The sequence below is a fragment of the Equus quagga genome, chromosome 1 (assembly GCF_021613505.1).
Source record: "Equus quagga isolate Etosha38 chromosome 1, UCLA_HA_Equagga_1.0, whole genome shotgun sequence".
NCBI classification, from domain to species: Eukaryota; Metazoa; Chordata; class Mammalia; order Perissodactyla; family Equidae; genus Equus; species Equus quagga.
In genome coordinates this window covers 168,765,488-168,789,923 of record NC_060267.1, presented here as the reverse complement: position 1 = coordinate 168,789,923, position 24,436 = coordinate 168,765,488, and the positions used below count along the sequence as shown (strand labels likewise).

Genomic DNA, 24,436 nt, shown 5'->3' with positions numbered 1-24,436 from the left:
GAAAACTACTAGGCAAAATTAAGGTAAACTGGGAAGACACACACAAATGCAACAAAATAGCAAAGGGTTAGTATATTTAATGTATGAAGAGCTCTTTCAAAATAGTAAAACATAAATATCCTAAAAAAAAAAATGAGCAAAGGACACAAACAATTTACAGAAGAATGGAAATGGCCATAAGCAGATGCAAAAATGCTCAACCTCATTCATAATGAAAGAAATGCAAATTAAAACAAATAACTGGATACCATTTTTCTTGCCTATCAGATAGGCAAAGACAAGACTAAAAGTAGGGGAAATAAAAAGAAATAATAGTGCCTAAAATTGGGAAGGTGTGAGGAAACGGACTTTCTTAAATATTGCTGGTGAAAGTCTGTATCGGTCTATTTTTGGAGAGTACTTTGATAATAAACTTTAAAATCTCTAAGAATGTACAACTACTCTGATGTAGCAATTTCACTTCTCGGGCCAATTCCTAAGAAAATAAATGGACATATACTCCTAAACGTTTACATAAGGATGTTCTTTCAAGCACTAATTACAAAAGTGAAAAAGTGAAAAACTAAATGTTCTACAATAAGCGACTGGTTACATAAATTATGGTACATGTTTTTTTCTTAAAGATTTTTTTTAGTTTTTTCCTTTTTCTCCCAAAGCCCCCCAGTACATAGTTGCATATTCTTCGTTGTGAGTCCTTCTAATTGTGGCATGTGGGATGCTGCCTCAGGGTGGTTTGATGAGCAGTGCCATGTCCGCGCCCAGGATGCGAACCAACAAAACACTGGGCCGCCTGCAGCAGAGCACGAGAACTTAACCACTCAGCCCCAGGGCCAGCCCCAATTATGGTACATTTAATGGTGGCCTGGACTTTTATGCAATCATTATGACTACCCATTTGTTGGCATGTCATATTTAAAAAGAAAAATATTTTACTTGTGAAAATTAAATAAAATATTGTATTATAAAGTGCTTAGCATAGTGCCTGTCACATAGTAAGCACTCTACCTTTTAAAATTGTTTTATGTAAATTTTCAAATATACACACTTACAGAGAGAATAAGACGATAAACTTATACATATTCATCACTTAGCTTCAACAATTATCAACATTTTGCTCTTCTTGGTAATATTTGAGGTTTGTAACTATCCCTCCCTTCCCATACACACACATATTATTGTGTTTTTCTACCAAATGTACATGAATACAACATACGCTGCATATAAGCATAAAAAAAGTCAGAAGAAATTTACACCAAAATGTTAATCATGGTAAATTTCTAAAGGATGGAATTATGGGTAATTTTACTTAATTCTCATTTCATCTACATTTTCTCATTTTTCTAAAATGCACATGTATTATGTAATCTTAATAGCTGACTAAAAGAAAAGAACTCAAGCAAATACAGGACTCACAGAGTGAGAAGTTATTCTGAACTTCACTTTTAAAGATTTTATTTTTTTCCTTTTTATCCCCAAAGCCCCCCAGTACATAGTTGAATACTCTTCGTTGTGGGTCCCTCTAGTTGCGGCATGTGGGACACTGCCTCAGCGTGGTTTGATGAGCAGTGCCATGTCCACGCCCAGGATTCGAACCAATGAAACACTGGGCCACCTGCAGCAGAGCGCGTGAACTTAACCACTCGGCCACAGGGCCAGCCCCTGAACTTCACTTTTAGATTTAAAAAATACATAAGAAAAAAGCTTATATCAAGAATTTTTTAAAATTTTGAGGAAGTGTGAATGCTGATATCCATGTATCCAATCTCTCAGACTTTCTACCTTTATTATTCAATGGTGACCCACATATCAACACAATGCAACACGTCAACCTTGACTGGATTCCAATTTGAACATCCAACTGTAAAAAGACTATTTCAGGGGCCAGCCCGGTGGCCCAGCGGTTAAGTGCACACATTCCACTTCAGCGGCCCCAGGGTTCCCCCATTCAGATCCCAGGTGCGGACATGGCACCACTCAGCCAGCCATGCTGTGGCAGGCGTCCCACATATAAACTAGAGGAAGATGGGCATGGATGTTAGCTCAGGGCCAGTCTTCCTCAGCAAAAAGAAGAAGATAGGCAGCAGATGTTAGCTCAGGGTTAATCTTCCTCAAAAAAAAAAAAAAAAAGACTATTTGAGACAACTGGGGAAATTTGAACAGACTGGATATTAAATTATATTAGGAAGTTATTATTTATTCTGCTAATGTAATACTGGTCTAATGTATTTATGTTTTTTTTACAGTCCTTATCTTTTGGGAAATAAGAATGTCTATGATATGCTTTCTAATATTCCTGCCAAAAATAAAAAGTAGGGAAGAATGAAACAAGATTAGCAAAAGGAATTGTTGTTCAATGAGTATAGAGTCTTAGTTTTACAAGGTGACAAAGTTCTAGACATCTGTTACACAACAATATGCATATAGTTAACATTACTGTACTATACTCTTTAAAATGGTTAAGATGGTAAATTTTAATGTTTTTTACCAGAATAAAAAAAAAGATTGGTAAAATGATGATAAATATTAATGCTAGGTAATGGGTATACAGAAGTTTATTTAAAAGTTTAAAAAAAAATGATGACCACTCAGCACTGCTACATACTGAATCACAGAAATATTTCATTTTGTTTAGTTTGCTAAGGGATCAAGATAAATATGTTATGAGTGATATTTTTTGAGTTAAAAAATCAGAGTTTTATATTAAACAAAATTACCAGAAGAATAATTCAAATATCTTTAGTAGGGAAAACAAATGTTGGCTTTTACAGGTTTCTTATTCTAGCCCTTGCTAAACCATGGCAAATAACTTAATTTTTACTAACAATGAAGTTTTAATTATGCAGAATAATCACAATAGTAATTTGAAAAAAGGATCTGCAATCAATAACAAGCATACTCATAGATTCATAACCGAGAATTAAAAATTAAAACTCAATTTTCTTTTTTGCCAATCTGAAGGCTACAATTAGAATACAACACTATCTTATAGCTACTTATGTTTGTATAGTACTTTAGCATTCAGGTCAAAAAACTCTGGTCAAGACACCCAGGATCTTATTGGCCCACTCTGGCTCCAGAGGTTGCTGCAGCCTAGAAAATAATTCCTTCTTTGAGGTTGCTGTGGGCCCTCCTGCCATTCTGCGAGGAGGCACTCAGAGCAGAAGCATTCTTGGTAGTTTATCAGCCAGCTGATACTTCAGTGGGACGATCAAAAGCCAACTCATTATTGAGACAAAGTAGCAAATAATGCAGATGGTTAAAAAAAACAAGCTTCCCTCCAGCTCTCTTTGTTTATCCGGTCTGTTCCCTCCTTCTATAAAAGCAAGATCACCACCAACAGTGATGGACTACCACGAAATTAAACAGATAACATATAACTATATATTCTGGATAAATGCATCTAGAATAAGCAACGAGACTGACCAGCACATAATAGATGGTCGCAAATATTCATTTCCTCTATGTTCACTTTCCTGTATGTTCTTGGTTTTTAATTGAAAAAAACAAGCAAAATATGTTCTAAGAACAAATATTCCTAAATTAGGTGTCTATTTTTTGTTTTTGCTTAAGCCATTAGTTCTTTATTAAAAAAAGGTTTCTACTAGTGTTCTGTTTCTGCCACAAAAATCCAGCTTTTAGTGACTGCACACCAGCACAGTGTGAATCTCTCAGTATTTGTGCCCAAACAGGCAGACGAGCCAAGGTCCCCTAGCTATCAGAGATGGAGCAAGACACAGACAGAACAAGGGAGCCAGAGACCCAAGGACAGAGACAGAAGGAAGTGAAATAGGAGATAGAGAGGGAGAACAGGATAGAGAGAGAAGTGGAGAGAGACCAAGGTGAGGAGAGTGAACGTGAATGTGAGCATAGGGTGAACACGAGAATGAGGGAAGGAGAAAGAAGCCAGAGAGAAAAGCAGGCAAAGGAGCAGATGGACACATGGACTTGAGAAGACAGGTGGGAGCTCACGTGCACTGCATTAAGCTGGTTCATATTTAATCAAATTTACTCATTTAATCTCTGCCTCTCATTATTTGAAAACGTCTGTGACCTACCTGAATTATCTCTGACTGTTCAGCCAGCGCCTTCCTTTGTGCCTCCAGAGAAGACACCTGTTGCTGATAAATCATGCGCTGCTTCTCCCAGTCCAGTGATTTCTGGCGGAATTCCTGAAGAGGCAATTAAGGTACTTAACTTCTAAGTGCTTCCCCCTTGCTGTCTCAGCTTCCTAGAGTCACTTTTCCTTTAATTTCTCCCCACGTCCCCTGTATACACGCACCTTTCTCCGCAGCAGGAGCCCCATTACTCACTTAGCTGCCACAACTGTAGAGTAATCCTGAATTCCTCACACACTGTGCCTCTGGATGTCTGTCTCTCTAAATTTAACACCCTAATGGTGAAGAGTATGAAACACAGATGCTAAATACTGGGTTCACGATGATTCTCACAGATTTGCTGCCACCTAAGGGTTGTTATAATTTTTCAGAAAACTGATCCTAAGATAACTAAAATTTCAAAATATCACTACAGATATCCCTCACTATCCAAGTTCTTGATATCCAAACCCAGGAATTGATCAGATTCAAATAAATTTTCAGATAAGTCTGTTGGTAACAGAATTCTTCTCAATATCTAAAAATCAGGAACCAAATAGATTCAGATGAATAACAAAATATTCTTTGATATCCAAATTTTTACTCTCTTACAGAACTGCAACGACTTGAATAACAAGGGAGCTCTATGCTAAATTTTAACAGATATTTGCAACTCAAAGCCAAACAGTTCAAAATTAATGATAGATCAATAGTAACTTCAAGTCACATGATCAAGAAAATGAGCTCAATATTCATGAAAACAGGACAAATCAAAGGGAAAGGAAACTTGGTCTTTCTATCACTGTCCTCCAGGACCCTCAATACCAGAAGTCTCATGCTAGCTCAGGGTAATTACTGTTAACCAGCTTTCTGATAGCCACCCATTCATTCACTCTACTATACATGCCAGGTACTGTGGTAGGTGTTGGGAATACAATATTTAATAAAACAAACAAAAATCCTAGCCCCGCTCAATTAGAAGGCAATAGACAACACATTCATGTATAGTACATTAGATGGTAATACCTGTTTTGGAGAAAACAGAGCAGGGAGTGCTCAGATTTGGGGGTTGCAATTTTAAAAAGGGATGGCCAGACTAAGGAACATTTAAGTAAACACCAGGGACATGAGGATGAAGTTATACTATTCTGGGAAGAGGGTACAGCAAGTACAAGGCCTTGAAGTGGAAGCATCCTGGTATGTTTAAGGATGAGCAAGAAAGCTGGTATGGCTGGAATGGAGTTAGTAAAAGAAAAAGTGGGAGGAGAAAGGTGAGAGAGTTAACAGGGAGCGAGATTGTGTAGTCATTAGGATAACCTCAGCTTTTAAGAGCAGCTACTGGAAGGGTTTTGTGTCCAAGAGAGGACATGACTTGACTTACATTAGAACAGAATCATTCTGGCTGTGGTGCTGACACAAGAGAAGTCAAGGGTGACTCCGAGGTTTTAGGCTTAAGCAAACTAAGGAATGGAGTTGCCACTGACTGAAACAGGAATGGTGCTGGGGAGATGGGGGGAAGATAAAATCAGGACCTTTATTTTGGACATGTGAAGTTTGAGAGCTTTAGATATCAAGGTGGAAATGCGAAATAGGCAGTTGGAAATTGTTCTGTAATAAAGAGGAGCGGTCAAGACTTGATACATAAATCTGTGAATTATCAACATATACACAGTGATTAAAGCTATGAGATTTAATGATATCATGAAGGGAGTGAGCATAGGGAGAAAAAAGAAGAGGTCCAACGACACGACCCTAGGGCATTCCAATGTTAAAAGGTTGGGGAACAAAAGAGATGGAGAAAGAGTGGCTAACAATGTAGGATAAAAACCAGGAAAGTGTGTTTGTTCTCCAAGCCAAGTCAAGAAAGTGTTTTAAGGAGGATGGAGGGACCAGCTGGGTCCCACGCTGCAGATAGGATAAGGAAGATAAGGGCTGGCCACAGGCTTTAGTAATGTCAAAGACACTGGTGACCTCCAGGTAAATAGCTTCTGTAGAATGAGGGGGCAAAAGTCTTACTGGAGACAAACGGGATGGGGGAGAGCATGGACACTTCCTCTAGCAGGAAGGCAGTCCTAATTGTAAGCTCTTCAAATGTATGAAAATATTGAGATGTAAAAGAATATTAAACACAGAAATTACAGTTCTAGATAGTAATAATATATTGGCATTTGAGGGTGACAGGTCACTCTGAGTAGAAAAGTTGTAAGTAATCATACAAAGATGTGAATGTTTCTCAAATTAGAAGCAGCTAGGGGGGCTGGATAAAAGGCAGATTCCTAGGTCCCATGCCATACCACTGGATCAGAATCTCAGAGAGCCCAAAGAGGACCCTGGGTGATTCTCAGGTATACCAGAGAACCAGTGGTACAGACAGAGGAGGGGGGCGGTGGATTCAAGGGGAAAAGACGGATAGCCTTGTGCTGCTCTTTCATCTACTCTTAGCAGTGTTGACTCACCACCTCCCTTAAGTCCTGCAAGGAATCAATATATACAACAATCGCAGAGTTACTCCGTCTTAATAAAAATGAAGTCAGCAAAGAGGCAGGTAAATGGCTTACTATATCTAGATGGAAACTAAGGATAAACAATCTGATCATGCAGAGTACTCTGTAGAAAAAAAGCCATGTACTTTCAACATTTACTAACTAAGCCCCTTCTCCAGCAGGTGATAAATAAGACAAGGACACTGCCCGTGGAGGACTGCTAGTAACTGGTGATCAATGTTTCTCAATATTGGCATTTTGGGTACAATGACCCTTCCTGTGTAGAACAGTCCCAGGCACGTTTAGTAGCCCTGGTCTCTGGCCCCTAAACACCAGTTTTGCTCCCAGTCATTTTGACAACGAAACCACGTCTCCATACACTCCAAATGCCCTGTAAGGGTGGTGCTGCCCTGTTAAGAACTACTGATGCTAGTAGCCCCGTCAACCACAGGGAGCCAGATGATGACAGGATGTACTTGGATCATCTGCCCACCTTTGAAATAGCTCAGCAGCAGTCCTGGAGATGGCAGAAAATTGGTTTCAGGAAAGAGCACTACCGAAACAGCATTTTCCTACACAAAGGCTGACAATCACTATGAACAAGTTATTACTATGAACATACCTCTATTTTTCCAGTTAACCTCTCAATTTCAGACGGATCTTCCCTGTAATTTTTGGTGTTTCCTCTGAAGTCCCTTATATGTTTTTTCTGTAGCTTTTCATAGCTTCTCTTCAGTCTGCCTAACTGTAGACACAGTTATTTCTAGACTTAAAATTTAAGAATTTGTATTGGTATTATGTGGTGGAACAAATTGGTATGATGAAAGCAAGAGCATGATAAATGGTACTATTGAAAACAGACTGAGAGCATGTTAGATTTGCAAATTAAAACACAAAACTCAAAACTACATATAAAAAACACTATAAAAGAAATATATTGAGTCAAAGAAAAAAAGGGCCCTACAACTCTCCCCCACAATAAAAGCAGCAAATAAAAACTCTTTCTTTTCTCTAGGCCTGTGGTTCTTGAGCCATTCTCCTGTGGAACACCGATATTCAGTAAGCAGGAGAGGAGTACTTTGGAATTAAATAAAAATAAAAGCAGTTTTTCCCCCAATCTAAACAATAAAATTGAGTTAACATATAGAATTTCCTTACTTTTCTTATTTAATCCCAAAATGCTTCTGAAACCTTTGGATCCTCCATTATTTAAAATCTAGTAACTGACTTAAAACATAATATTTAATGTAAGTTTTTGGTATCAACATTTCACAGTATTACATAGAAATAGCTCTATTCCTTTCAGGCACTTAAGTGAGAAATGTATTTGAGAATCCCTGTTCTAGGTAGCATCAAACATACCGTGAGGCAAGATTCTCTGCCTGGCTTTAAGAACAGAGAAATAGATTTCCACCCTATACTTCCCACGGAATACATACTTCCCACTTTATAGGTAGAAACTGGCCCATTAACAAAATTCTCAAGGGTTAAAAAGAGAGAATTACACAACACAGAATTAAAATCTCACTTCTTCATGTAGTTTCTTTAACTCCTGCTTATACTCCACGGCCATCTCTTGCTTGACCTTTTCATGCTCTTCTACCTGCTGACGCAACATTCCAACCTGGAAGCAGAGAGGTGGGAGTATTTCTATTATTAGCATTGAAACAGTATCCCTGGAACACAAAAATAGGAAATAACTCTTATACTTATCTGTAAACACAAGTTCTCAAGTGTATATGGTAATACCCCAGTTCCCAAGAAGTCAAATATCTAAGTATTTACTAATCCATAACACTACCAAAACACGGAAAATGAACAACTGTTCTAAAATTTCTAGGTTTAGATGAAAACTTGCTCTCACTGTCTGAATTATTCTCCCTAACCCTTTTTATCAAAAAAGCTCATGAGAAAATTAAGAGATATAAAGTTATAAAAACCTTGGAAACTAAGAATATTGAACAAAAATCTATGAGACTTCAAGAATAAGCTCCATAAATCAAGAGTGTGGAACGGTAACGTCAGATGGTAGGAGCCTTGTACCCGCTTTACCATTTCCCTGACTTCACAGAAACCAGTATCAACAACCAGAGGAGGGACGCTGTCCTAACCAATTTCTCAATGGCTTGATATCAGCCACAGCTAGTCCATGCCCAGCCCTCAGCCGCATCGCCACCCATCAGTATTTCTCTACATCTCTCGATAACCAGTCGGAATTGCATCTATTGATGAATGAGGAGAGAGGGAGAACAGGAACAGGAGGTAGTAATTTCAATCACCATACAGAAGAGTAATTTTAAAAAAACAAAAATAAATTTCTTGTAGGAACAAGGAGTTAATGCAATTCCAAGTAAAAATTCTAGTCTAATTTTTTTTTAACTTGAAAAAATGATTCTGAAGTTCAAACTAAAAGAATGATTAAATATAGCCAATAAAATGGAAAAGAGAAAACTACTTTTAAAAAAAGTTCTAAGTGAATATTTACTGCACTTCTAGGTAGAAGGAAACTTTCTGAGCTTAAAATTAATGAAAAAGTCACTTTAAAATGATGGCTCTATGTAAAAATTTACAACTTCTATATTTTAAAAAAATCCCATTAAAATTAAAAAGTAAACTGAGAAAAACATTTACAAAAACCTATCATGGGATTTTTAATTTTTAGGTATCTTTTTCTAACTTGTTTCCACTATGTTCATAAAACATACTCTTATCATTTCAAGCTTGTGAATTGTGTCGAGATTTACATTATGGCCTAGAATACGGTCAATTTTGGAAAGAATCCTGCTTGTGCTAGAAAAGAAAGTGCACACTGCAGTTCTCCTGCGCAATGTTCTGTATGTGTAAATTAGGTCAAGTTTATTGATTATGATGCTCAAATTTATATCCTTCCTGATGTTTGTCTCCTGTTCCATCAGATACTAGGAAAAGTGGGTTAAAATCCCCAACTACAATTGCTGCTTCATCTATTTCTCCTTATAGTTCTGCCACGTCTTGCATACAGATAAGGGAGAGAAAAAGAGACAGAAATGTCTTTTAAGACTATTGTATTACTTAAAAATTTTGATTTTTTTGTCTTAGTTTGAATTCCCTTAAAAGCGTGGCCTGAGACATAGACTTCAGGACAGGTACCTGGAGGTGATCCCAGAAGCACAGTGAGGAAATGGAGAGGGACCCAGGGAAGGGAGGAAAGCCAATAAAGGATGCGTTAGTGAGCCCATTTCTGCAGTAAGCAGCCGACGCTAACTCCCACGGGGAACTCACCAAGGAACCAGACAGACTGTTTCAGAGTTGTCCCCTAAGGGAAGGGAAGTTGGAGAACTGATCCACCGATTCCAGTCCCTCCACTGCTCAGGCTTGCCCTGGGAAGTGTTAACTGCCCCTCACTTCCACGTTTTACCAGAGCAGCTTTCTAAGGCTCCAGAGAGAGAAGCCTAGAGTAGCAGGATGCTGGCAGTGCACAGGGAGCTGCAGGTAATAACCAAGGTTAAATGAGGGGGCAAAGAGGACATGGTACGGGCCACAGAGAATGACTGCTACTACATATCCTCAAATTTCCTATTTTATCACTCAAATGTTTCTCTTCACCTTTAGTAATGTTCATTGCTTCTGCTTCAAGTACACTTTCTCTAATATGAATACAGCTACACCATCTTTCTATTCAAAGCGTTTGTATGGTATATATTTTTATTTTACATTTTACTTTCAACTTTGCTATATCTTTATAAACACCAAATAATTGAGTTTAACAATTTTTACCCATTTGGACAATTTTTATCTTTTAATTAGGCCATTTAGTGCATTTACACTTAATAGATCCATCTGGATTTAAATGTGTCACCTTATTAAGTGCTACTTGTACTTAATAAGTTCAATATTCCTTTTTCTCTCCTCTTTTGCCTTCTTTGGGACTGATAACCTCTTATCATTTCACTTTTCTCCTATTAGCTTGGAAGATATACACTCTATTGATATATTAATATGCATATAATTATATATATAGTAATATACTTTTAATGGTTCTCTCAAGATTAAAACATGAGTCTGTGACTTAACAAATCTAATGTTAATTAGTTTTACCAACCCCCAGGCAACCCAAGTTCATACGGATACTTTAATTCCATTTATTAATGGAACTGACTTAAATGCCACCATAATTCCACTATCGTTAAACTGAGAAGGCTACTGTTGTTAGATACAGACAACGCTCATTGAGATTTGCCCACGTGTTTACTGTTGTCTTTCATTTCTCGCTTTCTCTCTTGAGCTTCCATCTGGGATCACTTCCCTTCTGCCTGAAGAACATTCTTCCGTATCTCCTTGGTGCAGGTCTGCTGGTGACAAATTCTTTCAATTATTGTTGATCTGAAAATGTCTTTATTTCACCTTTTTTCTGGGTACAGATTTCTGGTTTGGCAGGAAAAAAAGTCATTTCTTTGTTCATAGATATCACTCTATTGTCTTCTGGCTTTCACTGTTGTAGCTGACAAGTCAGCTGCTGCAGCCAATCTGTCTTTTTTTCTTGGTAGATAATGTTTGCTTCTTTTTTCTTTTCTTGCTTTTCAGATTTCCTCTTTGTCTTCAGTTTTCAACCTGGGTACATATTCCTTTTTATTTATCTTGCTTGAGACTCTTAGACTTCTTAAATACATGCCTTTCTCACTTCTGGCAAAATCTCTGCCAATTTATCTTCAAACATTACTTCTGCTCATTCTGTCTTTTTTCTCCTTCAAGGATTCCAAAATGCTCCTGTTAGACCTCCTCATTGTATCCTCCTGCTCTTACTTTCTCTTCTATATTTTCCATCATTTGCCTGGGCTTTAGTCTAAACATTTTCTTCTGTCCTATCTTCCAGTTCACTCTTTATCTCTTAATATTTACAGTCTTAATTCTAGTTAACCTATTTTTCAATACCAAAATTTCCACTAATTTCTTTTTTTTATAGTTTCCAACTCTTTCTTGAAGAGAATCTTATCTTTTATCTCCTTGAACACAGTAAACACAGCTATTGTAAAGTCTGAGCATGATAATGCCAATATCTAGATTTGCCACAGGTTTGTTTCTATCTTCTACTGCTTCTGCTTTTTCTCATTTTTGTTGTCTTGTCTCCTTGTGTATGTGAGGTTACTTTCTGTGTAGGTATCAAGCATTGCATTAGCAAAATTATTTGAAGAAATAATTTAAGACCCAGAATGGTGCTTTTCCTTTGGGGAAAGTTTGGATTGCCTTCTCCAGGCCCCTGGAAGTCCTACCACTTTGGAGATACCTGGGGACAGTGGCACTCTAGGATCATCTTAAACTGATTTCAGAGATTTAAGTGTCTGCAGCTACGTGGCACTTTCAAGAGGGTCTGTTCTTCATCTGGCCCATCTTTACTCCCAAGGTGCAGGTTTTCAGGGTCCCAACCCAAGGTGAGGAGGTATTCACAGCCACCTTGGACACCAAATCCTTTAGTCTCTTAGCCCCCTGAAGTTACCAAAAACCCCATCCAGCTTCTCATCCTCTCAGCTGCCTTCTCTAGTTTCAGCTAATAATTTCCCCCAAACCCTCTGCTCACCTCCCCAGATCTCTAGCCTGGTCCAGATCCTGGCCTAGTAATTCTTCACTATCTTGTTAGCATTCCACTTCAAGCAGATTTTTTTTTAATCTAACTTACCTAGTTGTTCTCAGGGGGTGGACTGGCCCAAATTACCTAGTTTGCCATTACCCAATGTTAAAGTCTGAAAGACTCACATTTCACCAAAAACATCCTGAGTAAAATTTACTTCTCAAGCAGAATTCTACAGCCAATCAAACTTTCAATCAGATGTGAAATGAGAATAAAGATATTTTCAGACATATAAGATCTCAAAAGTATGTTCTACCAAAATGAGGAAACAACCTTATGAAGAAGAAGACAGAACTACAAAGGAGCAAAAAGGAGAAAAGCATAGAAACCTCCAGAATAACGGTGAGGACAGCTCCACAGCTAGCACAAAGAGTACCTTATCTACATTTGAGAACTGTGAGCTCCAGGAAACATGTCTTCACAGGGGAAAAAGGAAGTGGATGGATACCTGACACATCTGAACACACTGAGCGAAGATTTACACTCGTGTCAGAGAGTTAGGGAAGAATCAATGGTGGCACATTTTTAAAAAGCAAATGAAAAGGAGACTAGTAATTCCTGGGAAAACAAATAATTGTACAAGAAATAAGTTTGATTATCATTATACTATCTGACTCAGCTGTGAATAATATTTACTATCTTAATGACGTAAATACTGAACGCTGATCTAACCAAAAATTAAGGTATACAATCCTGGCAGGACGAGGAGATGGAAATCGTATGTAAGGGAGCAAACCCTTATCTTTTATAGTAGCAAGTCATTAGATAAACAGCTAAAACTGACAATTAAGAAATATTCTATAAAATGTTAATTAGAGCATGAGGGGCATGACAAAAGAAACAGTTAAAGGCATTGAAAGGACTGCTTCAGCGAAGCAGGAGTCCCAGGTGCAGAGGATGGTGCGGGTGAGGTCTGTTTTTCCCTGCGAGCCCTGTAGAACCATTTTTCTTTTTATTTACTCTATGTGGCAAGCATAAATATTAAATATGAAGAAAAGACTGCTTAATTTTATTTATGTACCAGTGTCTGGTTCATAATGGGCACTCAATAATACTCAAGTTTCTTAAAGAAGAAGAGGAGAAAAACAGATTAAATGCTCAGAGTGAGGGAGTGGCACTAGGTAGAGAAATGGGAGCTGAGATTTGAAACTGTCAGTATGCGTCACAGAAAAACAGCAGAAATAACTCATCAGTTTCAGTACAATCTGGAGCCTTCAAAGTGGTTTCTCAAACAGTAACTCAATCTTTACAACACTGGGACATAGGAATTATATCCTAATTTTACACATGATGAAACAGGCTCAGAGGTGAGATTATTTGTTCAAGGCCATTCAGCTGAAAAGAGGCAGGGCCAGGACTCCAGACTCCTTACATATCTTTAGGTCTACCAGCTCTGTAGGGCATTAGAAGGTAACAGCAGCAGAAACGTCCATCAAAACTAACGCATTCCCAACAGTGTAATCAGCAAACACCTAAAGCATTCACTTCAAAACGAGTCATTTATACCAGTACTCCTCCAAGTATGATCCGCAGAGGGGTGGAAGTGGTCACAACAGCAATCCAGCAGGAGATAAGGAACTTGAGGCAGAATGTAAATCAAGTGTGTCACGAAACACACTGTTTAGTGTAATTGACATTTTTATATAGCAAAACTTCCTATGAAGAGAAAGATGCTCTGATGCAAGCTTTTTATCACACTGTGGACCTGTAATCTGAGTACCACTGGTTTGTACCATAGGACTAGCTGCTTTTAGGTCTGTAACTTTCAAACAAATAAGAACGACAAAAACTTAAAGCCCTATTTTCTAGTTCTTATATCATATACCATTCAAAGTAGATTACAAACACATTATTACCAACACAGTTTCACAGACAAACTTTATGGAATAAATCCCCATTACTAGTGTTTGGTAAAAGCACTTCACTTCACTTCTAGAAACTTAATCAACTTTCAGCAGCCCAATCAATGAAGCAGCAAACTGACCAGACAGCCACAACTCTAAATTTCTTTTATGTCCCTAGGCCAAACTTGTAATCTTCAAATCCTTACCATAGAACCTATCCATTCGATCCCTTTAATTTCTCTTGAAAGTATTAAGCAGTGGCAATAATGCCCCTGACGTCAAAATTAAGCTACAGGAATAAGTTCAAACAGCCTTGGAGTGACTAAATGTTCTCATAATCACACACACAGGAATTTTTTTAATGAGCTTCTAACAAAATAAACAACTTAGATATCTATGTGTATGGTGTTTTCCTTAACTAGGAAACCACTATCACTTTAGCTTACCAAACACAACTACTTTTGTTCTGCCCTAGGAGAAATAAAGAGAGGGTTAGGTAGCTTACCAAACAATGAGCACTGACCCTCCCTACATTACACTTGAAAAAATCAAATATGATTATCAGTCCACGTACTTTTTCACCACCTTCTACATCTTTGCATGAAGTGTAATTTTAAAATACATTTTCAAAGGTCTACCCAAATGTTAAAATAAATTCCAGTTTAGCAAATGGCATTCACAGAAAACTGAATTTGACACGGCCAGTATTACCATGCGCTGCTCTGACCCAAAGTGCAGATGGCCAACCACTGAAAGATTGTCTTGACAAGCATAAAAACACTTTTATCAAGCCTAACTCTTCCCTTGTTAAATGAAACATTTCTAAAATATCAAGAGACGACCTCCTGATAAGGCCATCAGCAGAATCAGTCCCAGTGCGCAACCCTCAGGGACGTGTTCCTGAGCACGCTGAGTAACAGCACTTGTGAGCGGTGATCCTCCCGGCAGGCAAGTCCCTCACAGTGGGGCTTGGGACCAGTGTGTCTGTAACTCTTCCAATCCTTCTGAGATTGACATTCACGCCAGAAATTAAGAGGCAATTCTTGCACTTATCAACGCTTTCTGCTCCCCTTCCAATAGTCAGTGTACCCCTTCTTACTGTACCAGCGAAATTACAAGAAAACAATCAGCAAATATTATCAAACTTTTCCCCCAAATCACCAGTAATTATAGGTGATGGGATTACAAGTAATTTTTATTTTCCTCTTCTTTTCCTTTTCTCCTAATTTTCAACAAGGGAAAATACAAATATTTTTAAAAGGGTTTACTGAATTTTGTTTTAACTCCAACCAAAAGAGGCAAATTATTGAATTTCAGGCTTAACTTTTTTACACTAGCCATACAATGAGGCCAAAAAAAAGGTTCACTAAACTCAATGAATGTTAATACGGACATGTAACAGAATGAAAGCTATACAAAGATCATATGACACCCTTTACATTTTCTTAAAGAAGTTACGTGTGTATCACATGTGACCAAGGTAACATGATCCTTGAAATAAATATTCTTAGCATTTTCATGACAAATTTTTCTCCTAAAAGAAACTATCAGAATTAAAAGACAATATAGAAACTTATTTGACACACAAATGCTTTCTTCAACAAGTATTTAAGAAACATTTAATATAAAAGGCAAGAACAAAATATCAAAAACAGGAGCAAGTCAGCTGCTTTACCTCTTTGTGTTTCATTTCCAACTGACCCCTCAGACTCTTCAGCTCCCGCTCACGGACGTCCAAGCAAGTTTCCAGAGCATGTGTCTGCCCCTCCCACTCAGACTTTTTATGAGCCACCATTATGTCAATCTGTTTCATGAGCTCCTGTAGTTCTGCTTCACAGGATGTCAAAAAACTCCTATAAATAAGAACAGACCCTTAAGAACACAGAACATGTGTCCAAGCAGCTTTTCATCCTTCACATGTTAAATATAGCATATGTAAAGTTACCTGAGGTGGGACAGTGTCAATAAACAAATTACCAGAAGCAAAGAACAGGATTTCTCAGCTTTTCCCATTAAGGTTCCTACTAAGATGATTACTTATTCCACAGAACATTTTGTCTTCCCCTAATAACCAACCTCAAGCTTAAGTCATTTGGTCAAACACAAGGCTGATGTTGTAAGCCTGGCTTGTGAGTGACACGTCCACAACTGACACCCAGCTCTTCTGTAATATTCCACGGAAGCTTTCAGGAAGAACCCAGGCAGGCTAAGTCACTTCTCAGCTAGCCACAGAAAAAGCCTTGGAAGCAAGTAGGCTATCAGGAAAATGATACAATTTTAAGAGCTGTTACAAGAAATTCATCCTTGAGCTAGATTTATTTCAACTATTGCTTCCCACCTTCTTATGAGACACTTACTGCACCAACCTTATTATATAAACTTACTGATGTCCTTCCAAGTTTCAGAAGATGCCAGGTATTGCAGAGGCGGAAAGAGAAGTGGACAGAGACGTACTGGATTCAAAGAGGTGTCCAGGAACGGGCACAGAGAGCTATAACTACTAAGGCTTAAAGCCTTTCTCAAAAAAGCACTTGTTCTTCATGTCACAAAGCCTCTGCACTTCTACCTTTGCTTTTTAAGAGTAGACAATTTAAAGTGGGATGAAGGCCAGTGCTCACACTGCTCAGATGAGGCAAATACCCCCAAGAGAGGTGCTGTCCCCAAACATGACATGGATCAGCCTAGCTTTGCTCAACTTTTTCTTCTGTACCCAAAGCACAAAATGGTCAGAGGCATAACTCAGATATGCTTTTGAAAACTCAGTGAGAAGCTTAAGGTCACAAGCAAACTTACCCATCACGTCCCCGATTCTGTATTCCTTCCAACAAAGCCTCCATCGCCAAATCTCCTTGGTTTCGGCAACTGGGAAAGCAAAAAAATCAGTCAGGAGGAAAAGCATTTTTTAAGTTCTAATATTCCAACTTACAAATCTAAGAATGTGAATGAGAAGCACACAGATGACACTGAGAAAGCGCGGCACTTCTTAGGATGACTGTAGGAGCAGGAAAGGACTATCACTTCAAGAAGTATTACAAGCAAATACATGTCAGACTGCAAGAAAATCACTCAGAAGGATCTGAATGGCTGTTGACACTCTCCCCAAATAACTGATATCACACACCTCATTGTTGTATTCCTACTTCCTAATGTAAGGGGGGCCGGGCCGGAGGTGGGGCGCTAGAAGCTGAGGGACACTGACACAAACCCCCTTGAACTCCTTGGTCCATGACTGGAGATCCTACTCACTCTGGAGATGACTGGCACGTGAAGCTTCCTGGAGCACCACCCCCCACACTGGAGCACCCTCTCCGCCCCAGAGCACCCTCCAGGCCTTGGAAGGCAGCTATGTGGGCCCTCCCTCCTCAGCACTTCATCACTCCTGGTCCTTACCAGCTTCTTTCACAGGAGTTATACCACACTGGAAATGAGTTTTTTGCACACCTTTTCCCCTTACTATTCATCCCTCAAGGGCAGAAAACCAATGTCATTCATGCCCGCAGCTCCAGAGCTCAGTGCAGCATTTCAGCATGGCAGGTGCTGGATGCTTTTGGCTGAACTTATCCCAATTCCCCTCCCTTTGACCTATCCTCCTGTGCAAACTGGACATAGACGGAGAACTACAGAGAAGAGTCTAGCAAGAGAAAGAAGGAAAGGGAGACAGAACAGTTTGCCGGAGAACAGGAAAGACCACCACAAAGAAACGAAGGTGAGAGGCAGAGAGGAAAGATCACCTCCAAATCTGGAAGTACCAGTAAGTGTGCCTGCCGTAGGTTTCTCACCTCTTACCACAAATCTTCAACGTGTTAATCAACTAATCAATGTCAAACCACTTCTCACTTCCTTAATCCTTCAAAGGCTCAACCCTGACCCAGTCTTTAGGTAGTTCCCAAAGACCAGTGTGAAGGTTCTGCTCTTTCGTCCTAAAGCCTCATCTAAAAATTATATTGCTCTGAGAAGGGGATTCCTTTGTTCAACAAAGATTTCAGTGTTGTACTAACCACGAGACATATAGTGATAAAAGATATGGCTCTTTTCAAGGAATTAATAGGGAAAGAAAAAATTAACCAAAAAGGTTCCCCCAATGTAATAAATACAGTGTCAGAGACATGCACAGGGTGTCCTGAAGGCACAGAGGAGGATGAAAAGCCTGGAAAAAACAACCACTACACGTTATCCACATCGACTTCTACAGTTACTAACAGGAGGAGTAAACTAACGATTCACGCACAAGAATGGCAGAGAGGTTTTTCTTCTAGTTCATTTATCCTTCACATTATACCAACATTAGAAAAATCAAAACCTTAAGAAAACAGTTTTCATGTTCTACTCTACTTTCTTTCAAATCACAACACAGTCAGTCACAAGGCAACCCAGATCCCGCGTTTGGTCCGCTCTAGGGAAATGAAAGGCAGTCCTTAGTTCACAGGGTACTATGTAGATGGGGACCCAGGATATAGTCCTGCTCTGCAGCCAACGAGCTTTGTGCCCTTGGCCTTCAGTTTTGGCATCTGTAAAATGAGTGGTATGAACTATAATCACCAAGGTTTCTTCCAGCCTTTTCATAGGATTCTAATAGTCAATTAAATGTCCATGTTCCTGACAACTACATATGGATATTTATTAAATATGTAGGAAAGTGCTATTCCTAAGGACAGTGCTGATACAGTTACTCAAAATTACCATTAAGACAATTATACTTCTTTAGGTCATATTATTCTTAAACATTAATATATTTAGTAATATATAATACATTAATATATTTTCTGGATGACATGATTTAATGATTAGCAATACTTATAATAGAAGCTAGAAATCGTTGAATGCTCAACTGTTCTGCCTTGTATATACTGTATAATTCATTCCTCACAATACTTAGATACTATTACTTTGAGGAAACTGAGGCTTGGACAGTTCAATAACCTAACTAGTAAACTACAAATTATAGTCCTAGGATTCAAACCTAGGCAGTGTGACAGCCAGTGTTCAATCTTTATATATTTTACAGTATTCCAGATCTTAAAATACCTTCATATCTTCTTTCAGTTTAATAGTGTCTTCTTGGCAATAAACAAAATCAAACCAAACCAAAGTCTGGATACAGGAAAAAAACACAAACTAACGTATGACATCACCTCCATGGCCACCAGGTGGCAGGAGCACAATAATGAAAATAGTCCACATAGGGGAAAAATGCCATTTCAGAAACCAAAATAATGATCTAAGACAAAGAGATCTCTGTTTTAAAGGGGGGGGGGGGGGGGGCCAGCAACATTCTCCATGGAAAATAATCTTCCTAATGTGTACTGTGTTTCTTTAATAATACTTTCACCATCTGCTGGAGCAGCTGCCTGACACCATCAGTTCTCCTTCTTTGGGACCAGGTAAGCAAGGACTTGGATTTGCCGTGGATTTCTCTCCTCACAGCTACATCACTGATCCCTTTCCTAACCAACCTGATCCTCACTCAGCGTTATGCACTATATCCCTTTGGTTTCTTCTTTGCCTGTGCCATGTGAAAATTATATAAAGTTAGATATTTGTTCACAATACTAAATACAAATTTAAGTAATTACTGTTTGATGATCTGCTACTCCTTGCCACTAACATACAATGCTAGTACGGTTAAATGGAAACTATGCCGCCCTACAGTTGTTAAAGAACCATCTTCGTCACTTCTGTAGCTGGACCAAGACATCAACAAACGGAAGTTATTAATTTTAACTCTCCTTTGGAATGAAGGCTATTTTACATCAGTGAAATCTGGAAGAGGATGGTTAAAGGAAACACAGGCTTCCTCACCAAGTCTGGGAAGCAGGGAAAACACACTTTAAATCTTAGGGAAAAACAAACCCAAATAGGATATCTGATAATGGGCAAATCTTTTAAATTCATTAACATACTGGAATTTAACAGCTAGAAAAGACCTGAAAACCTCCAATTTAACCTCTACATTTTATAGATCAGGAAAAACATCCAGAGTATAAGCCCATGATCAAATTACTCACAAATGGGACACAGGAAAAAAACAACTCCACACAGAATTATGAATCTGTGTGTACTAATGGAAGGGCTACGCCTACCCATCACGTCTCATGTAAAGGAGGATAAGAGCGCTCTGCCCCACCTGCCATGGTGCTGCTGTGACTACAGAGACCCATGGCTGTGTCAGCTACACTACGGCTGATAAACTGTGGCTGCTCCAACAAACAGTCAATGTAATTTACCATTGCCCAGAAAGGTTCCTACTTAAACTAAAAGGAAAACAAATCAGCAGATAAAGAATCAAAGAAATTTTCCAAAAGAAAAATGAAGTTTAAAAACATTGTCCAAACTATGACTCAAAAATCCAGAAATAATAAGGGGAAAGACTGAGAAATCTGAGTTGATAAAAACACACTTTTACTTGGGAAAAATGCCATAAGCAAAGTTCAAAGACAAACGACAACAGTATTTGAAAGTTTTATTACAAAAGGTTAATTATCCAAATACATAAAGATATTCTAAAAATTGAGGGGAAAAAAGAAATCTGTAGAAAAATGGGCAGAAAACACAAACAAGTAGTTCACAGAAAAAGAAATGCAAACGACCTTAAACATAGGAAAAGATGCTCAACCTTGCTCACAATAAGAGAAATACAAATTACACGGAGTCACCCTTTCTTCTGTATTAGATTAACCAAAAGTTAAAAGTTTGACAGCATACTCTGATGACAAGGCTTTGGGAAAACAGGCACTCACATACACGGTAGGTATGAATGCAAAATGGCACAACTACCCGAGAGGAGATTTTGGCAATACCTAGCAACTGACACATACATATGCATTTACCCTTTGATCCAACGATGCCACTTCCAGGAAACTATCCCAAAGATACACTGGTAAAAATACAAAATCACATATGCACAGGACATACACTGCAGCACTATTTGCAATAGTAGGAAACAACACCAATGCCCATCAACCGGGGACTGGTAGAGTGTTCATCCACCAATGGAACACTACGAAGCCGTGAAAAGGGACAACCATCTCTACATACTTCTGTGGAGGGATCTACAGCTCATATATTATTAGGTTAAAAAAAGCAAGATACAAAACAGTGTATGCAAACACTACCTTTTATCTAAGAAAGGAGAAAAAAAAATATAGATAGATATATATGGTGCCTTTGTTTTTATGGAAGGATAAACCCAAAACTAGTAAATATGACACCTATAAGAAAGGGAAATAGGGTGGAGAAAACAGGGATGAAAGCTAAACTTGTCTGGATGTAGCTTTGACAGGTACTTGTTTTACAGGAACTATGCTAATGTTTTACATATAATAAAACAAATCCAAATGGAAAAAAAAGCAGTATTGAAAAATTGGAAACAAAATGAAATAAATCAACTAGATATCAAGTTGGCAGCCTAACCATAAAACAAATTGTTTCATATGCCTTTAACATGCAATGATTTTACCGTACATATCCCAAGTAGGTTATAAAAGGATAAAAAAGAACTACAAAGAAATCCTAAACACTATTCAGGAATCATATCATTAACAATAAAACTATTATTATTAGTTTGAAACTGTTAAATATAATATAGGATAAGAAAAAAGTAATTATGTTAATGACATGAGATACTAAGATTTTCAGCAAAAGAGAAAAAGATACAAATATAAAATCAAATATGCAAAGAAAAAAACTATAAAACTAAACGTAAACCAGAAACAGCAGTATGAAGTCTGCATATTTCTCTTTTAAACTATCTAGAACCGATGACCGGCCAAGGAGCAAGAGCACATGCAGCACCCAGACTGCAGTCGCTACACATCATTTCCCACTCAAAGGAACAAGGGCTTCTTGGTGGCCAGAAACGGACAAATGAGCCAGGAACAGGTGTTACCAGAAAACAAGGAAATTATCAAAGATTACCGGTCATCTCAAAGTGGACAGGAGCCAACTTAAATGGGCTGCCACTGGCCAAAGACAGGACAAATTGAGTATCAAAAAAACCCAAAAAAACAAAATAAAAAAGACTACAATAGGTTGGAACAGTTTAAACATATTCAAGTCTGTAAGTTCATGATGATGAAAATTAAAAAGGCAAAAGCCTCATGGTTACCTTTCGAGGTTGCTAGGCCACCAGCTCATTACTGTAGTCTGAAAATAGAGGGAAAGAATTAAGTATTTTCTTTGCCTTTCCTGCCCAAACTGTATTTCAAACACCTGATGGTACTCAAATAGCTGGTGGGGGCAAGTTCATCTTCATAAAAGACTTTCAACTAATAAATACTGAAGGAATGACAGAATTAGAAAATCACCATTTTGCAACCCCTAATGCAATAATGGTTATAGGCAACCTAAACCCACAGAAAGAATCCATCAGGGAGTGAAAGGCGCACGGGAATTTCATGATGGCTGGATTGGGCTAACAACACCTGAACCCACTACACGATCTTACTGTCACAAAAAGAGTGACATCTGAGGCCGTCAGTGCCTCTCTGATAATTAATGCAACAGAACGTGTACTGCACCATCTAGGAAATCTTGCCCCGCCACCAAAAAAAAACCAAGGGTGAATCTGATCAAGCTCCTAGATCAGTGCTGTTCAAAAGAACTTTCTGCAATTATGGAAATATTTTATATCTACACCATTCAAGAGGTAGTCACTAGGCACCTGCGACTATTGCACACTCGAAATGTGGCTAATGCCACTAGGGAACTAATTTTCAGTTTTATTTCATTTTAATTCATTCAAATAGCCACAGCTGGCTGGCAGCTACTATAGTGGACAGAGCAATTCTAGATCTAACTAGTGGTTTAAAGGAAATAAAGGGAATAGATGTACATGTTAAAGGATACCATGTGGATGCAATCAGCTAAACCTAGAATGTTCAGGGAAAAAAGACAAGCAACGGACTACTATGCTAAAAGATTTAAAAGATGTATCAACCACATACAACATGTGACTCTCTATGGGATTTTGAGCCAAACAAGCTAATCGTAAAAAGACATTTAAGGAACAGCTGGGGAAACGTGAACCCAAAAAGAATATTGACATTACGGAATTTTTAAAATTTTCGTAGGTGTAATGACAATACTGTGGTTTTGTAAAACTGAAAAAACAAACTTAGTTCTGGGAGGAAAAAAAACCTAATGCAACATAAAAAAACAAAAATTCAGTTCCTGAAACTTATGTTAATGTTGGCTTCAGCTGAACTTCAAATCAAGTTGACTTTTAAAGAAGCTCTGATAGAGTAGACCACTGATGCTGTCACCACCGGCTAGCACTACTACATAATTGAGAACAGGAAGGACCAAGCAAAGTCTTTCATCACCTTTCAATGGAAGGAAAATGGCATCAGTACAATTAACATACACAATTGTTACAAATAATTTTTAAAACTTGAATCTATGTACCTTTTAAAGGGCAGTGTGACTGTCTGAATGTTTATAAATCTCTAACCCATTTTAATTTCAGTCTTTTTTACTATCCTGATCACTGATAATGACACAAAGGGCAAAACGCTCAGGATAAAAATCAATGTGAAGATGCTACTGCATCCTGAATAAGAAAATACATACACCTTATCGTTAAGCCACAGCTACAATAAGGATAAATGTAAATATATTTGAAGTTAACATGTAGTTGATGATCCTTATTACGATTTCCTTTTCATACCGATAAAATAAAACTAAATGCAAGCATGTGGGGAACTGTGTAACTACAGGGTACCTACCCTACAATACTGCTTTATTAAAGGAACAAAATAACTTTTTTAAAGACTGGTTTAAGGAATCGGACATAAGGCTCAAAACGAAAACTACTTCGTGCAAATAAGTGCACTGTAAATGGAGACCAGTCACAGACAGCAGACTCTCCTATGTTTTAAGGGACATAAGAAAAACCACACTATGAGCCTAGATTTACTATCTTCAAGCATCTTGAGGATTCAAGTGTTCCTAAAGAACCGTCCCTTTTAAACCCTCACTCTATCATTTATTTCCCAGCCGTGATCTGCGTGGAACAATCCATAAATTCAGGGTTCCCCAACTTCAGCCCTTCACGATTTCTGCCACAGTTCCGTATCTCCTGTACTAACATTAGCCTTTTGAAAACAACTCTCTTGCTAAAATTTGCTAACCTTCCCACCATACACGAACCGGTATCACCTGCCGTCAACGACCTAAGTCGCAACTGCGCTAGACAGCTAACCGGACAACGAGCCCGGGCGGAGGGCTGCGCCGAGTGCCCTTCCCCGGGGAGGAAGCCTGGCTCTGCCGGGGAAGCTGAGGGCCCGGGAGCAGCTCGCCCCGCCCTCCCGCCGCCCGGCCTCCGGGGAGGGGCTGACCACCTGGCTGGCGCGGACAGCGCGCCCCGCACGGCCATGGCCGCCTTCGCGGGCCCGCAGGGCGTGCGCAGCGAGG

At 38.6% G+C, this 24,436-nt stretch overlaps 1 protein-coding gene across 12 annotated transcripts in view; it reads right to left on the bottom strand.

The window, feature by feature from the left end:
- The window catches only part of CEP63 (centrosomal protein 63), a 46,960-nt gene that overhangs the window by 21,684 nt on the left and 840 nt on the right, over positions 1–24,436 (bottom strand). For 4 of the 12 annotated variants that reach the window (XM_046670590.1, XM_046670584.1, XM_046670657.1 and 1 more), the window contains exons 2-7: positions 22,131–22,168; positions 16,820–16,888; positions 15,702–15,879; positions 8,106–8,201; positions 7,200–7,322; positions 4,056–4,169 (exon numbers count right to left, since the gene is read on the bottom strand). In XM_046670590.1, coding sequence (XP_046526546.1) covers positions 4,056–4,169; positions 7,200–7,322; positions 8,106–8,201; positions 15,702–15,879; positions 16,820–16,888; positions 22,131–22,159 — 609 coding nt within the window. In that variant the 5' untranslated portion in view covers positions 22,160–22,168. Of the gene's footprint in view, positions 1–4,055; positions 4,170–7,199; positions 7,323–8,105; positions 8,202–15,701; positions 15,880–16,819; positions 16,889–22,130; positions 22,169–24,153; positions 24,271–24,363; positions 24,417–24,436 lie in introns of those variants that run through there. The other 8 variants (XM_046670651.1, XM_046670634.1, XM_046670601.1 and 5 more) reach the window with 7 other exon arrangements.